The sequence below is a fragment of the Perognathus longimembris genome, chromosome 3 (assembly GCF_023159225.1).
Source record: "Perognathus longimembris pacificus isolate PPM17 chromosome 3, ASM2315922v1, whole genome shotgun sequence".
In the NCBI taxonomy this organism is placed as follows: domain Eukaryota; kingdom Metazoa; phylum Chordata; class Mammalia; order Rodentia; family Heteromyidae; genus Perognathus; species Perognathus longimembris.
Genome location: NC_063163.1, coordinates 75,535,363 through 75,552,387, shown reverse-complemented (window position 1 = coordinate 75,552,387; position 17,025 = coordinate 75,535,363). Strand labels below are relative to the sequence as shown.

The following is a 17,025-nucleotide window of genomic DNA, read 5'->3' as shown; positions in this document are numbered from 1 at the left end:
CTGCGAGGATTCGGGGAGGGTCCGCGGCGGAGCCACCGCTCTGGACTCCCTGGGAGCTGAGGGGAGCCGAGGAAGTGGGCCGGAGCTGGCGGGAGGAGTCTCTGCGGCAGAAGTGGGGAGGAGAAGAGTCGCAGAGGTGACCTGGGGTGGGGCGGAGGAGACTCAGGGTGGGGTGGAGTGGGGATCGGGGAGGGGACCCCTGGTTGGTCCGCTTCGGGTGGCGGCGCGGAGCGGTCGCTGACCCGCGTCCCTCCCGCAGCCGCGCCCTGGAAGCCGAGCTGGGGACTCCGAGCCTAGGCTCCGGGCGGCGCTCAGGGTCCCGGTCCAAGCCCAGCCGGCGCCGGGGACTCGCGAAGGGCTGCGGGAAGCCGCGGGGTCTAGCCGGGTCGGCAGCCAGGAGCTGGGGGCCCATGGACGCCGGGCAACCGGACCGTGCCCTCCACGCTCAGCCCGCTCCGGAGCACGCCGGGACCTGAGGCCCTGCAGGCAGACGCAGCCGGTTCCTGGCCTCCTCCTTCACATGGGGAAACTGAGGGCTGCTCACGCACTCAGCGACAAGGCCGAGCTAGGACTTGACATCTCACCTAACTATAGTGTATTAGCCCTTGAGATGTAGTCCCGGCCCTGGACTAGCCTGGAGAGGTCTCTCTTCCCGGTCCTCAGTTTACCCTGGTTGTGAAATGGGCGACTGGAGTCCTGTTAGGAAGCCAACTCATCCTGGACAATAGAAATGGACAATGACAACGACTGCAGGCCTCCTGCCCTGCGAGGGGGCACAGAACTACCGGATGGTAGTTTAAGAGAACCAATGAAGGTGAAATAGTAATGGGGGGGGGGGGAGCAAATTAACTGGATGCAGGTGGCTCATACCTGTAATCTTAGCTATTCAGGAGGGTGAGATCTGAGGATCACAGTTTGAAGCCAGCCTAGCCAGGAAAGTCCATGAATCTCTTCTCTCCAATTAACCACCAAAAAGCTGGAAGTGGAGCTGTGCCTCAGGTGGTTCAGCGCCAGCCTTGAGCAAAATGCTAAGGAGCAATGCCAAGCCACAAGTTCAAGCCCCAGGATCAGCCCCACCTTCCCCCCACATGCACACACACACCAAGAGAGGACAGGAATCAGAGAGAAACCAGGCAATGAAGCAGGCAAGGAAACCAGAGAGCCAGGAGAGGGTACTGAAGTCTCAGTCCCAGCTACTGTGGAGGTAGGGCATAGAGACTGGGGCCCAACCCAGGCAGAGTTATGGAGACCTCAATCCCAACCAAGACCCTGGCATCATCCCAGCTCTGCAGGAAGCATTGGGTAGGAGGATTGGAGCTGCAGGTTGGTCCTGCACAAAACTAAAAAACCTAACCCAAGAATTAACTAAAGTGAAAAGAAAGAAGCTTGGGATGTGATCTAGGTGGCTCCAGCTCCAGGTACAAACCCCAGCAAAGGAGAGGAGCAGTAATCAGCACCAACAGGTTCATGTATCCTTAATTTAGTTTTAAAATACATTTTCTTATTCTGTGTGTGTGTGTGCGCGCGCACGCGCGCCAGTACTGGGACTTGAACTCAGAGCCTAGGAACTTTCCCTTAGCTTTCTCTCTTGAGCTGCAGCTTTTTGGTGGTTCATAGGGTAAAATCCACCCCTGGGAGGGCTCCATGTACATGCTCCTGTTTAAGTCTGAGCCTAGTACCTATCTTGTAACTGGCACACCTGGAGTCAGTTACCTCCCTCTTCTCTTGAGGTCACATCCAATCCACCTGGCCATACTTCCCCCCTTTCCCTGTATAATCTAGCTCAACATGAGTTACTGGCTCTCTTTCCTTTTCTCTCTTTAGTCTCTCTTGCTCTCTTTCTCTTTTTCTCTTCTTCCTTCCCCTTTGTTTCCCCACACCTCCATCTTGTGTGGGCTGGCAGTTTGCTCTCCCCCCAATAAACTTTCTGCTTGAACCATGTGGCAGGTTTCCTTTCCGCCAAACCTTACACATTGGAGAAGAGTCTCACAGACTTTCTTGCCTGGGCTGGCTTTGAACCTTGATTCTCAGATTTCAGGACTGAGCTTTATGACAGACAAGGTCTTACTATGTGGCCCAGGCTGGCCTCAAACTTGTGACCCACCAGCTCGAGCCTCCCTTAGCTTTTTGCACTGTTTTTTTTTTCTAATTCTAAATTAAACCTTTATATTTGGCATGACTTCAGAAAAAAAATAATTAGTGCAAACCATTGCTTGTTATCTTCCACTCAGAGTGCCTCCATGTCTGGTGTTTCTGGGGTTGCATCTAGGGTTCATACCACTGAGCTTCCCACATTCTGACATTTTGTTTTATCCTTTTGTTCTCTCCACTTTGTCTTTCTTATATATATATTCTCTGTGTCTATTCTATGAACTGTTAAAGAAATTGCAAAAACGATCTCTTTGCCTAAATACTTGAGTCTGCCTTTTCACATCACCAAAAATCAGAAGATGAACGTTGACAAAATGCCCTTCCCAGCTGAGCTCAGTGTCCTTGGTGAAGAGAGTCGGGTACCCGGCCCCTTACCTCTGTGCTTTGCTTTTTTCTGACGTCGGTCTTTAAAGTGCAGGCACATGTGGAAGGCTGTGGCTGGAGTGGTCTTTAGGCATCCATGAGAACAGAACAAGGGTGTGTTGTGGGGAATAGGGTTGGGGGAGTAAAGGAGAGGAGATGGGGACAGTGTGCAGAGAAGCTGTATAACTAAAGCATGGTGAAGGTCAATAAATGAAGCTTTCATGCTTTCCTAAAAGATGAACTTTGAAAAAGGAGAAAACAAGGTAGGGATGGGGAATGACATTAATTACTATACTCTTGGTAATTTCAAAAAAAATTAGAAAACAATCTTGATTCAAGTCATTTGAGAGCTGTTTAATGAGTGTCTGTCTGCATTGTGGAATACTATACAGATGTTTAAAGGGTCAAAGCTGGTTTTCTCCATGACACATGATTGGGAAGTTTATAAGGATCAATGTCTGTGTACCTTGAAAACCTGCCTGGTTAAGCAGGACTTTTGTCCAAATAACTCTGAAAGATGCTGGTGACAGCCCTGGGCTCTGTGGAGAGTTCCAGGAGCTTGAGTTGATGGGAATACACACACACACACACACACACACACACACACACACACAGAAGTAGCACTGTGGCTTAAAGTGGTAGAGCATTAGCCTTGAGCAAAAGAACTCAGGGACAGCTCCCAGGCAGAGTTCAAGCTCCATGACTGACCAAAAAAAAAAATGTATATGTGTGTATGTGTGCTGGTACTGGGGCTGAACTCAGGCCGTTTGCTTTTGCTTGGCTTTTTCACTCAAGGCTGGTGCTCTACCACTTCAGCCACAGCCCCACTTCTGGCTTTTTGGTGGTTAATTGGAGATAAGAGTCTCTCAGATTGTCCTGCCTGGGCTGGCTTTGAACCCTGATCTTTGAGTAGCTAGAACTACAGTCGTGAGCCACCAGTGCCTGGCTCAAAAGTTGCTTTGGAAGATGCCTAAGAGGCTGTGTGAGGACCCAGTGGGCGCCTCTTCTGCTGCCCCTTCTGCTCTGCTCATTCCTTCTCACCCACTGGGGGCTTGGCAGGAGTCCTAGGAAACTGAGGCTGGTCTGTGGTAGGCTTGCTGTGCTCTGTGGAGCCGCCAGGGGCCGCCTGTGCCCACAGACCCCACTACCTCTGCTCCACGCCCAGGGCTTGAGAAGCTGGGGATGGCGGTGTCGGAGCCCCCCGACCCTGGCATGATGAATCCGGAAACAAACAGGAAACATCGCTTCCTTTGGAGGCAGCCAGAGCCTAGGCCCGGAGGCCCAGCTGGGGTCCCTGTGGGAGCAGAGGTGGGTTTGGGGAGGGCCTGGGCTGGCTGAAGGGTAAGGCACAAAGCCTTGTTAGTACCTCAGCCTCCCCGAGAGCCCCCCTAAAAGTCATTCTGGGACTGGAGGGCAGTGGGGAGCCACAGTGGGTGTGGAAGGGAGGTGCCATCTGATGTGGTGGCACAGAGAGTGGGGAAGGAAGCCTGGCGCCCTTGGCTCGCACCTGTAATCCCAGCTACTCCCAAGGCTGAGAACTGAGGATCGTGGTTCAAACCCAGCAAGGGCAGGAAAGTGTGTGATACTCTTACCTCGAGCTAGCTACTAAAAAATGCTGTAAATGGGACTGTGGCCTAAGCAGTAGAGCCCTGAATGAGAAAGCTCAGGGACCGTGCCCAGGCTCTGAGTTCAAGGCCCAAGACAGGCACAAAAAGAAAGGAAGGAAGGGGGAAGGAGGAGAGGGCAACACTGAGGCTTTGGGGGCGTTCAGAGCAGGTAAGGGCTCAGGTGCCTGGGAGAGAGCAGGCCCGGTGGCCCTGCCAGGCCCCAGACTGGGGACCCGAATCCCTTCCAGCAGCCAGACCTCTTGACCTTAGCCATGTGTCCCTGTCCTGGCCACATGGCCACGCTGGATCTCTGCCTCGGACATTGTGTTTTGGGGTAGGCCCCTCTGAGTGGCTCTGTGCCTGCCCTGGCAGCCGTGGGGACAGGCCTGGGGGCCCCAAGGGAGCACCTGGGTGGGGTCGGGCCTGGGGGACCCAGGCAGCTGTGGCTGGGCCTTTGACCACCCTGTCCAGGTCCTGACGGGAACACAGCCCTGGACAGCACAGCGTGTCCTGGGGTTCTCTTTGCCCCCTAGTCCCCAAACGACAACTCCTCCTTGCCCTCTACTGTCACCAGGAAACCAAGGGACTCACTGGCGCGCAGGGCCTGCAGGCAGACGCCATGGCTCCCTTAGGAAGGGTGCTTGCAGTGGTGGTGATCAAGGCATGTCCGTGGAAATGACCCAGGGAGCATGGGTGTGGGGGGACAGATGGGGACATCGTCCACATGCATTGTACTCAGACACTGACGGGTTGGGTTGAAAACCCTTTATACAATGACTTAAAGTTAACAACAGTAACAAACCCCTTTCCCCCCCACCTTGGTTTAAAAAATGTTAATGTTATTATAAAGGTGATATTATAGAAGGGTTACAGTTACATAAGTCAGGTGGAGAGAACATTTATTTGTGGACAATAGCACCCTTTCCCTGGCTCTCTCCCCAAAGAACCTTCTTGAAGAGCCAGTGAGACTAGCTGGGGTGCTGTCTGGAAACCAGACGTAAATCAATCTCCTTCTCACTGCATGAGAGTCTTCAGCACCCATCCTGTTGTCTTCTTCCCCCAGCTCCCTGGCTCGTTTCCTCAGGACAGTCTCCTTCCCCCACAATAAACAACTCAGCAGAATGGATTGTTTCCCTCAGACAAGACGGAGGGGTTAAAGGCGGTCACTATGGATCCCGCAGCTTCCTGTGCACTTGACAAAGTGCTGTCAGGAAAATACCAGGGGCTCCACCATACACATCCCGGGAGCCCTGGAGCCCGTGGGGAACTGCCCTGAGGGGCCCTGTCCCCGAGGAGCACTGTCCTGGACACCCCTCTGTGGTGTGGCAGCCGTGACCTATCCTGTCACACCCATGCTCTTCTGCAGGGATTTGCTGGCAGCCAAGCTGGTGGAAGTGGGTTCTATGGAGGACGCCTAGGGAAAGCTAGAATACGTGGAATAAAGACTTTACATGTGCCGTGTGGACACAGATTTCATTGGTGAAAATCTGATATCAGAGCTTCTGTTCCCTGAAACAAAATTTAGCCTTAATGTTGGACATAGCACACACGTGTCTGTGGGGAAGCGTAACCCACAGCCAAAACAATCGTTGCGAGGCTGGGGATCCTGGGAGCCAGGCTCAGCCCTGACAGAACAAGGGGAGGAGGGGGAGGAGGGGGAGGAGGGGGAGAAGGGGGAGGAGGGGGAGGAGGGGGAGAAGGGGGAAGAGGGGGAGAAGGGGGAAGAGGGGGGAAGGAAAGGAGGGGGGAGGGGGAGGAGGAAAACGAGTAGGAAAGAAAGAAGGAAGAGAAGGGGGATAAGGAGGAAGAGGAGGGAAAAGGAGGGAGGAGGAAGGGGAGGGGAGAAGAAGAGGAGAGAGGAGGAAGAAAAGGGGGAGGAGGAGGAAGAGGAAAAGGGAGAGGACAAAGGAACAAGAGAAGAAGAGGGGAAGGAAGAGCAGCAGGAGATTACTCACCCACACCTTCACTCTCGGAGGTTTGCTTGGCTTCATCTGCACACACATGCGCCACCTTTTCCACATCATGAACAGCTAGGACCCTGAGCAGATGCAGGCTGGAACCTGGCGCCAGCCCCAGGGCCCAAAGAGCTCTCCCGGGGGTGACCAGGCGCCAACCCACCCCTCGGTCCTTGAAGCCCACCACTGCTGCTGAGGGCCCAGCTGTGCCAGGCGCTTCCCTCCCCTCGGGACAGGAAGAAGTGGAGGCTGGGAGAGGAAGGCTGGGGTCACGCAGCTGGCAGGTGGCACAGCCAGAACCTGACCACTGGGTCACCCCACCGAGTGCGCTGGGGGCTGCGTGGCCTGGCCAACCCGGAGGCAAGGCTGGTTGGGCACCAGCCACAGCCCCCAACCCTCTTCCTCCACCAGCCCCCCATCGCCTAGTGGCGGCAAAGGCCAAAGGTCAGACAGGGCTTCCTGCCCCCCTGGGAACTTCCTCCTTGTAGGCCCTCCACGCCTGGCTGCCTGGCGGACACCCAGAGGCCCTGCTCATGGGGAACAGGGCCCGCCCGGCCCCATGGTCGCCACCCTCCCCAAACAGCCTCCTCCAGCAGGCTGGGGTCTCATGGCCCCCAATACGGCCTCTGGCTGGGCCGAACTCTGTCAGGCTCCCCCAACATGCAATAAGCAGAGAATGCACCCCAGGACCTCTCTCCCTGGAGCCGGGGACCCACCCTCCCTACAGGACCAGGGGGAGGACCAGGGGGAGCAGAACCCCAAATCTGCTGGCTTTGACCACAGTGACAGGTGTCCCCACTTCTCATCCCATGCAGGCAGACCTCATGGTGCTTTGCCGGACAGAGTGAGCTGGCTCCGAGCACACCTGAGTCAGAGGGAGAAATTGAGGCAGGGCCGGTGAGGCCCTGCCCTGTGAGGTGTCAGCTAGACACCCCTCCCGTGTGTCCCACCACTGGTGACTGGGTGCAAGCAGGGTCGAGTCCAGTCCATGCCCTCCCCTCCCCCCTCCTCCCGGCCTGCCCCTCCCCTTCTTCCCTCCTCCCCTCCCCTCCCAGAGCGGTGGGCAGAGGGGCCGGAAGGAGCGGGCGGGGCGGCGGCAGGGATTTAAGGCGGCTGGCTGGGGCGACCTCGCAGGGCACGGCGGCCGGGACTGCAGGGGGCACCGCGTGGCTCTCCGGAGCGGGGCCAGGACTACAGGCGGGCTTGCGCAGCGGACGTGCAGGCGGCATGGGGCTGGCGGCCGAGCGCCCCTTCCAGCCCCGTGGCTGCTGGTACTACCTGCGCTACTTCTTCCTCTTTGCCTCGCTGACGCAGCTGCTGGTCATCCTGGGCTTGGTGCTCTTCATGGTGTATGGAAACCCGCACACGGCCACCGAGGCCAACCTGCGGGCCACACAGGCCCGCGCCGACGCCCTGTTCGGGCAGGTGCAGGACCTGGGAGCCCTGCACGCCAACCTCAGCCGCCAGCTCAACCTCACGGCCCAGGCCCGCGATGCCATCATGCAGCTGCTGCTGGGCGTGCGTCGTGACCTGGACCGCATCAATGCCAGCTACCGCCAGTGCCAGACGGAGGTGGTAAGGGCATCACTGAGCCGGGCCCGCCTGTAGGCATACACATAGGGCAGGGGCGCCCCAGCACCACTCTCCGCTGAGCCTCGTGCTCATGCCTGTAATCCCAGCACTCAGATGGGAGGATGAGCAGTTCTGGGACCAGCAGGGGCGGTGGGCCCACTGTCTCAAGGAAGAGAGTGGACAGTAATCATGTGTGCAAATGGCCCTCTGCACAGGGCCCTGAGCAGCAGCGAGCACCCCCCACCCCCTCTGGGCCAGAACCGGGCTGCTCAGGCCTCACACAGCCCAGCATTGGCCTGTTCAGACCCCGGGCACAGTGGGGCTCTGGAGTCTTGAGTTCCCACACTCATCCTGGAGCCCAGGCCGCCAGCACACAACATCAGATTCCGAGTCCAGGATTTGACTTTCCATAGTGACTTTTGGGGACCGGGGTTTGAGCACAGCGCCTCAGCGGCACCACCCGGGTCTTTGGTTTTAAAGCTGTGAAGTTGAAAGTTATGGCTGGAGTTTTTCCTCTCTGTTGACAAGACAGATTTCTGTTGCTTAGAGTCCTCAGGGATCCTGAGAGATTTCAGGGTGTCCTGAGAGGTGAGAGATGTCAGGGTGTCCTGAGAGATGAGAGATTTCAGGGTGTCCTTAGAGACCCAAGGCTCTGTGGGTTGCAATCACCCTCTCAAAGCATTTGGGAGAAGCTTTTTCCCCAAAACCCAATCCTTGTGGAGATAAGAAAACTGACTTGTCTACGTCTTCCTTCCTCTTCCCCTCCCTTCTCTCCTTCCCCCCTCCCCCCAGGCAAGCACCCTGGCACTAGGCTATATTCCTGGCCCCTTTCCTTTTTTCTTTCTTTGTGTGGTGGTGATGGTGATGGTGATGGCAGTGGTGATGGTGGTAATGGTGGTGATAATGGTGATGGCGGTGGTGATAGCAGTGGTGGTGATGGCAGTGGTGATAGTGGTGGTGGTGGTGGTAGTGATAATGGTGATGGCAGTGGTGATGGCGATGGTGAGTGTAGCAGTGGTGGTGATAATGGTGGTGGTGATGATGATGGTGGTGATGGTGACGGCGATGGTGGTGATGGCGATAGCTGTGGTGATGGTGGTGGTGGTGGTGATGGTAGTGGTGGTGGTGATGGTAGTGGTGGTAATGGTGGTGATAATGGTGATGGCAGTGGGGATGGCGATGGTGGTTGTAACAGTGGTGGTGATGGCGATGGCGGGTGTAGCAGTGGTGGTGATGGTGATGGTGGTGGTGATGATGATGGTGGTGATGGTGATTGTGGCAGCGGTAGTGGTGGTGACGGTGATGGTGGTGGTGATGGCGATGGTGGTGGTGATGGCAGTGGTGATGGTGGTGGTAGTGATGGTGGTGGTGATGGCGGTGGTGATGGCGATGGTGATGGTGGTGGTGGTGATGGCGGTGGTGATGGTGATGGCAGTGATAATAGTAGTGGTGGTGGTGATCTTGTTGGACCTCAGGGCCTCCCACTCACTTGGCAAATGTCACCACAAAGCTGCACCCAGCCTGCACCTAAGTTCCCTGGGAGAGCAGCTACATTTCACAAAGATGCAGGGAGGAGACTGAAATGTCAACCCATGCCCTCCCTGCCTTGGAGACTGGAAGCAGAGTCCTGAGAGCTTCCTGGGCTCTCTGTTCCCATCTCTCCTGGGGCATCTGGCGGCCTGGCTGTGAGGGGGGCACTGAGTTCTTGTCCCACCTGCTTTTATTGGTTAGCTCTCTGGCCTTGGCTTCTTAGTTCGGGGTGCATTGCCTTCCTTCACTCCCCACAGCTCCTCAGAAATGAAGCGATAGAAGCAATGTTGGGGAAGAACAGGGCTGTGCCGTATGGGCAAAGGAGATGAAAGTCTGGTGGCTCACGCCTGTAATCCAGCTAAGATCTGAGGATCCTGGTTTAAAGCTAGCCCAGGCAGGAAAATTCGTGAGACACTCCACTAAACTACAAAATAAATAAATAAATAAATAAAGCCAGAAGAGGAGTTATAGCTCAAGTGATAGAGCACTAACCTTGAGCAAAAAAAAAGCTCAGGGACAGCGCCCAAGCCCTGAGTAAAGAGTCTCATGGGCTTTCCTGCCTGGGCTGGCTTTGAACTGCAATCCTCAGATCTCAGTTTCCTGAGTAGCTGGGATGACAGTCGCAAGCCACTGGTACCCAGCAACATCTTTGTTTTTTGAGACAGTCTCCCAATGCAGCCTAGGCTGGTCTAGAACTCAGGACTCCTTTGCCTCAGCCTCCAAAGGCTGGGTCCTGGTGCTTTCCCTGCCCCAAGCCACCACGCCTGCATTGTCACTGTTACGATTTGGGTGTTTCGTGGGCACCATGTCTTGTATCTTTGGGCACTAGGACTTGAACCCAGGGCCCTGCGTGCCAGTCAAGTCTCTGTGCTGGAGCCCTTCCTTTGGCCTCTGGCTTGACATTGCTGACAAGATGCTTCCACCTCTCTGTCTCCCCAGCCTGTCCACTGCTCCCTCCTGCATCCTGTCCCTCCCACTTTCTGTGCTGAGGCCACACCCAGCCCCACCAATGTCTACTCCTGAGCCAGCCCAGGTGAACTGCTCTGAGTGGCCAGCCCCCCCCCCCCCCCCGACCGTGCAGCCCCAGGGCAGGTGCTGAGTGGAGCCCTGTGCCCTCTCCCCTTGCAGGCCAACTACAAAAGCAAAGAGAGATTCGTGATTGCCATCGTCCTGAGTGAACAAAGGTGCCTGGAGGAACTACAGCAGACAAACAAGAGCTGTGAAGGTGAGCTGAGCTGAGGGGAAAGGGGGGGGAGGGTCAGGGTTGTGCAGGGCCAGAGGTGGGGTGGGGAGGGAGAGGAAAAGGGAGGGGTGGAAAGGTGGGGAAGGAGTCTGGTGGAAAGAAGGGTCAGGGTCAGGATCAAGTCGGAGGTGTGGAGGACAGTGTCAGGCATGAGGTAGGGAGGGCAGGTGTGGGGAGGGCAGGAAATGGGGTCTAGGTGGCAGCAGATGGCTGGCCCACCCCACCGCGCCCCTCTCCTTCCCAACGCGGCCCCTCTCCCTCCCAACGCAGCCCTGCAGCACAATCTGGAGGCCCGCATAGGCGCCCTGCAGGCACAGCTGATGCGGGAGCACGCGGCAGCCATGAAGGACCACACGGAGCTGGAGCAGGCGCAGCGCATGGTGGCGGAGCAGCTGGCACAGTGCAAGGGCGCGCAGGAGAGGCTGCAGGCAGAGGCGCGGCGTGCTGAGGAGCGGCTGCGCACCGTGCGGGACCTCTGCCTGGTGCTGGACAAGGACAAGTTTGAGGCCGACCTGCGTGCCCTGTGGAGGGACTCCATCATCCCGCGCACGCTGGACACCCTGGGCTTCGGGTACCACCCGCTGGGCAGCGAGCTGGCCTCGGTCCGCCGGAGCTGCGACCTCCTGCCAGGCCTCATGGCGAGCAAGGTGGATGAGCTGGCGCGGAACCTGCGTGCGGGCATTGAGCGTGTGGCCCGTGAGAATGCAGAGCTTGAGCGCCAGAAGCTGGCAGCCGAGCAGAGCCTGCAGGCCAGCCAGGAGGCCCAGGAGAAGGCCCAGAAGGAGGCCCGGGCCCGCGAGGCCCAGCTGCAGGCTGAGTGCGCCCAGCGTGCACAGCGGGCCCTGGAGGAGAAGGCTGCGCTGCAGAGCGAGCGTGACCACCTGGCCAAGGAGCTGGAGGCCCGGAAGCGCGAGGTGGAGGATCTGAAGATGCAGGTGGCCTTCAGGGTGGAAGCCCTGGACACCTGCCTCAAGGCCAAGGTGGGCCGACAGGCTTGGAGTTCAGGGAGGGCTGGGCTTCCCCCGCCAGGCTCAGTGGTGAGGGGGCTTGGAAAGGCTGGGACTGGGGCCGAGAAAGAAGAAACGGAGACTTTGAATTGGAGTTGAGTGGAGGCACTGAGGATAACAAGAGAATGGAAACTAGGGCCCTGTCACTGAGGTTTTGCAGCTCAGGCTCCCTGTGAGCTGAGTGTAGCTGGCTTGGAGAGCCTCCTGCTGAGGAAAAGCAGGACATGTGGCACCACTAGTCTCCTGGGGCACTGAGGGCCCAAGCTCCCCAGGATGTGGCTCTAACACTCTCTCCCCACCCCACTTCCATAGACGCCGCCGGTGGTCCTGCCAAGACCTATGGTCCCTGGCCCCCAGCCGCCACCCATCGGTGAGTGCCCAAGGGAGGGGTCAGGACATGGAGCCCCTGCCACCCAGAACTGCTGGGGCCACAGAGGAGGGAGCTGAGTCTTCTCTTCTTTCCACACAGACCCAGCGAGCCTGGATGACTTCAAGAAGAGGATCCTGGAGTCCCAGCGGCTCCCTGCCCCAGCCAGGTGAGGCTGTGGAGGCTGGCATACTTGGTCTCACAGCTGCAAATGAGAAGGGCCAAAGGAGGCAGATCTAAGACTGACTGTTCCCTCTGCTGAGCACCTTCTGTATGCCAGGGCTTGTGCAGGGTGTAGGAGGCCTAGACGCCATTGTGGGCACGTCCAGCTTTGTCTGTGGCACTGTCAGCAGGTCTACAATGAGCAGGGCTGTGTGTGTGCGCTGATATTGAGCTCAGGACCTTGTGCTCTCACTTGGCTCTTCTGCTCATGGCTAGCGCCCTACCACATGAGCCACACCTCCAGTCTGGACTTCTTTTTTGCTGACTAACTGGCGATAAACTTGTGTGGGTTTTCCTGACTGGGCTGGCTTTGAATGTCAATCCTCAGGTCTCAGCCTCCTGAGTAGCTGGGATTACAGGTGTGAGCCACTGATAGTGGCTGCTTTTTTTTTTCTTTTATGTTTTAAGCAAGGTTTTGTGGGCTAGGAAGGTGGCTTAGAGGTAGAGTGCTTGCCTAGCAGGCACGAAGCCCTGGGTTCAATTCTTCAGCACCACATAAACAGAAAAAGCCGGAAGTGGCACTGTAGCTCAAGTGGTAGAGTGCTAGCCTTGAGCAAAAGGAAGCCAGGGACAGTGCCCAGGTCCTGAGTTCAAGCCCCAGGACTGGCAAACAAAACAAGGTTTTGCTGTGTAGTCTAGGCCAGCCATAACCCTGCTATCCTCCTGCCTTATCCTCACAAGCGGTGTGGCAACCATGCCAGCTGGCTTTGCAGTTCTAAGACCTGTATAACAGAGCCATTGGATTCCCTTGAGCTCCTTGGTCAGGGTCTCCTGTCACCCACGTTCCAGACCGACAAAGTGAGGCATGGGCGGGAGCAGTGGACAGCCCCACACACTCAGGGCAGGACTTGAGCAGGAAGCTGAAGAGGGGTCCCACTTGGCAGACACTGTTCTAGGCTTGTAGGAACAGCCAGGACAAGGGTCCATAGGCCAGGGAGGGCCAGCAGTGGCTGCCAAGAGATGACATCTGACCTCTGAGGCTGACTTGTCATCTCTACAAAAATGGAAGTCATGGCTGGCTGTGCCTCCTGTCCCAGCCCTTGGGGGAGAAGTGAAGGGGAGTGGAGGTCCCAGGCCATTCTGGGCTGTGGTGAGACCCTGGCCTAAGAAAAGGAGATGCAGGTCAAGGGCCTGGAAAGGCCTTGCTGGCGAGGCGTGGAGGGCAGCTGGCACGTTCTGCCGTGGCCTGGCGCCTCATGCCGGGTTGGCTATCTGCTGGATGCTGCGTGTGTGTCACAGGGCAGGTGACTCAGGCCACTACCCAAGGACACCCTGTGCCACTCCAGGTCCTGGCTCTTGTTCAGGCCCACACCTCACCCGCTGACCAAGTCAGAGGTCACTGACCTGCATTCCAGGGAGATGCTGTGGCTCTCCCGCTAGCCTGCAGTCACCTCTCTCACCCCGGCTCGCTTCAGGGTTTTCCTGGCTTGCTCCCCAGGGCTCACCTTCCCGGCCCCTCTTCTTCCACCGTTTTCTTGCCTGTCCTGCGACCTCCAGCCCTGTGGTACCCGCCTCCTCACGCAGCACTGTAGCCTCACATGTGGGTCCTGTGCCGCTTTGCTCTGGGGGCTGGGGTAGGCGGGGAGGAAGGTGTGCGATGAGGATGGCTTTCCGCTCCTGCCTGGCGTGAGGCCCCAGTGGCAAGGAAGAGCTTCTATTATTAGCCCCATTTCTCAGAGCAGGGAACTGAGGCCTCAGCGGTCACACACAGGGCGGGGCCCGCAGCCCAGGACCATCCTGTCCCTGCCAAGAACCGGGGAAGCTCTTGACATTGTTTACCCCAAATGACGTCCCTGCTGAGAAAACAATGCACACTTAGGCCTGGGCCCCTCCTGTGTCTCCTTCAGGGTGGCAGGAAGGGCCCCAGCCTGGCCTTCCACTCCAGGGCTCCAGGGAGGGGCCAGGAGGGGCCCAGGGTCAGGTTCACACTGCTCACTTGCTGAGCAACCAGGGGACCAGCTCTAGCCGCACTGTCTCAGTGTGCTCACTGAGGTAGGGTCCTGTGGTAGGAAGGCCTCCAACTCCTGGGCTCCAGCCTCAGCCTCCTGAGTAGTTGGGCCACAGGACCGAACTAAACACCTCCACTCCTGATGGCTGACCTCAGGGCCAGGTCCAAGGCCTGGAGGACTCCCCAGCACCCTGGTGGGAGCACCCCCCCTAGATTCCTCCCAGCGTGAAGGACTCCCCAGGGCCCTGGTGGGAGCCCACCTGGCCCCCAGCCTGGAGGACTCCCCAGGACCCTGGTGGGAGCCCCCCCCCCCCCCCCGTCTCCGCACCCAGCCTGTGTTTTTCCACCACCACATATCCAGGGCAGACCCAGGGCCTGGGGCGTGGAGCAGGAGCTCTTGCTCTTTTTCTCTCTCTCTCTTTTTTTTTTCTTCTTCCCTGGGATAAACCCCAGGGCATTTACCAGCAAGCCACATCCCAGCCCTGATGCTGGGCTCTTTCTATTGGACATTTTTGTAGTGTTGGGATTTGGATGCAAGGCCTTCCACCTAGCAACCAACCACAGCCTTTTTGGAACTTTAGTTATTTTTTGGTAGGGTCTTGGATGCTTGCTGGGGATGATTGGACTTTGGTCCTCTGGTCTCTGCCTCCTGCTAAGGGGGCATCAGCCGCACCTGCCTCCTTGGAGTCCGAGTCTTCTCCCGTTATGGACTGGCACGGCACACAATGCTTTACCTGCTCGAGCTCTGTGTCACTTGGACATTTTGAAATTTGTTATAGCTGGGTGCCAGTGGCTCACACCTGTAATCCTAGTGAGTCAGGATGCTGAGATCTGAGGATAATGGTTTAAAGCCAGCCCCAGCAGGAAAGGTCCTGTGAGACTCTTATCTCTAATTAAACCACTCAAAAACCAGAAGTGGAGCTGTGGCTCAAGCGGTAGAGCGCTAGCCTTGAGCACAAAGAGGCTCAGGGACAGCACCCAGGCCCAGAGTTCAAGCCCTGAAGCCTACAGAAAATAGTGTTATTGTAGTGGTGGTATATAGAGGGATTGCAGCTTGGACACACATTTAAAAAACTTTAATGCCCCACAGCGTTACCTGGGCATGGCGGCCGCCCTTGTGATTCCATTGTACAGGAGGCCAGCATAGGAGGATTGCCCATTGCAGGCTAGTCCATTGCAGGCTAGTCCCAGGCTCCCTCCAAGCGATCGATCGCTGAGCACAAACTCAGGAGCATGAGGCTAGAGCAGAGCTGGGGTGTGGCAGGGGCCACCCTCCTTTGCGTGCAGGCCACAGTGGTGGGCGCAGGTTGGGGTTACTGCAGCACTGGGCCCTGAGCCAGGGAGGGGAGCTGGGCCAGCTCTGGAACGTGAGGCCCAGGGGACCCCAGGGACCAGCAGGGAAGGAAGGGAGGGGGCCACGGAAATAGGACTTGGCAGCCCCCTCCTCCCCACCAGGAAGCAGTCCCAGCCCCATTGCATGGAAGGGGGGGGGGGCTTCTAGGCTGCCGGGGCTTGGGCCACTGGGAGGGCGGAAGCTGAAGCTCCGAGTTGGGGGAGCGCCTGGAATGGTGACTCCCTGTCTGGGATGGGCCTTAAGTGCCAACCCCCCCCCCTTTCCTGAGGGCACTGGGAGCCATGGAGGGTGTGGGGGTTGGGCAGGCCTGTTTGGAACTCCCGGAATGAACAAGCCCTGATCAGTTCAGTGCTGGTTAAAGGGCCAGTTATGAGTCCTGGGGCCTCCCACAAAGGCCAGGGAGCCTTAGGGGGGTGGATCGTAAGTCCTGGGGGGCCCTAGGGGGATGGGGATGGTGGGGGTAGATGGTGTGTCCTGGAGTCTCCCACGGAGGCCAGGGGGGCTCTGAGTGGATGGGGCCAGGGGAGGTCAGTCCTGACCCGCGCTGTTCCTTTCCCTCCCTGCCTCAGTGGCTAAGGAAGCTGTGCTCCAGGACCCTGGGGCCCTGCCAGGCCAGGGTTTGACCTGCAGCATCCAGGCCATACCTCGGGCCCCACACAAGTCCAGCGATGACATCACAGAGGACCAGGATGTCGGCACAGATGCAGCCTTCCGCAGTGAACTTGTCATGCCGGGCCAGCTCACATGGATGCAGTGGTGGTGGGGGGAAACATCACGCATGATCCCCTCAAGTGTGCCCCACCCCACAGTGTGTCACATCCCTGCCTCATGCACAAGCCCAGGCGCCTGGCTTCAGTGTAGCCTCCCCGCGGCCCCCCCCCCCACTTCCTTATCTCTCAGGCCTGGCGGGGAGGTGAGAACAGGAAGCCATTGGCTTCCACCTCCAGTTTCCAGGCCCTCCTTGAAGGTTTCCAGGCTCCCCCTGGAAAGTTTCCAGAACCCCTTGCCAGGAGGGTCTGGTCCAGGGGTTAGGGTCTCCCACAGAGCCCCAAGGAACCTCCCACCTCTCTCTGCCACACACTCCGAGCACTTAATAAACATTAGCAAATCCCTTCGCCATGCGGTAACTTCCACTCTGAAGACCACAGAACATGAGAGTAAAGTGAGCCGGAAAACTGGGACATGGCCAGCAACCCTCATGACCCCCCCAAGTGCAGGGAAACCGAGTCAAGCCCCAGTCAGCAAGTTCTAGAGGGGAGGCTGTGACCTCAGCCCAGGCTGGCCTGCCTTGGCCCTGGCCACTGGGGTTACAGGAATGGCCACCATGCTGACCAGAAATTTGTTAAGAGCCATAAAATTCAGGAGATGTTAGTACCACATCAAAAGCCATACGTGGAGCTGTGGCTCAAGTGGCAGAGCACCAGCCTTGATTGGAAAGGTAAGGGTCAGTGCCCAGGCCCTGAGTTCGAGCCCTAGGACACCAGGCTCACGCAAGGCAGTCTGCATCTCAGGTTGTAGTCCCTGGAATTAGTGTTTTCTGGGAGAGACAGAACCCATGCAAACCCTTTGTGTCCGTGGAAGGCGTTGGCCACACCTGTGGCTCCAGCGAGTTTCAGACCCACCTGGGCTATAGAAAGGCTCTCACAGAAAGCAGCCTTCAGCTGAGCGACCCAATTTCTGTGTGTTTTATCTGAGAAGTAAAAACT

General features: G+C 57.6%; 1 protein-coding gene across 1 annotated transcript; it reads left to right on the top strand.

Annotated features, from left to right (window-relative positions):
• The first annotated feature begins 7,230 nt into the window (after positions 1-7,230).
• Positions 7,231-16,431, top strand: LOC125348897 (plasmalemma vesicle associated protein). Its single transcript, XM_048342537.1, has 6 exons — positions 7,231-7,651; positions 10,307-10,403; positions 10,692-11,401; positions 11,741-11,798; positions 11,898-11,964; positions 15,889-16,431. The coding sequence occupies exons 1-6, from the start codon at positions 7,304-7,306 to the stop codon at positions 15,893-15,895; spliced, it is 1,287 nt and encodes a 428-aa protein (XP_048198494.1). The 5' UTR covers positions 7,231-7,303; the 3' UTR covers positions 15,896-16,431.
• The last annotated feature ends 594 nt before the right edge of the window (positions 16,432-17,025 follow it).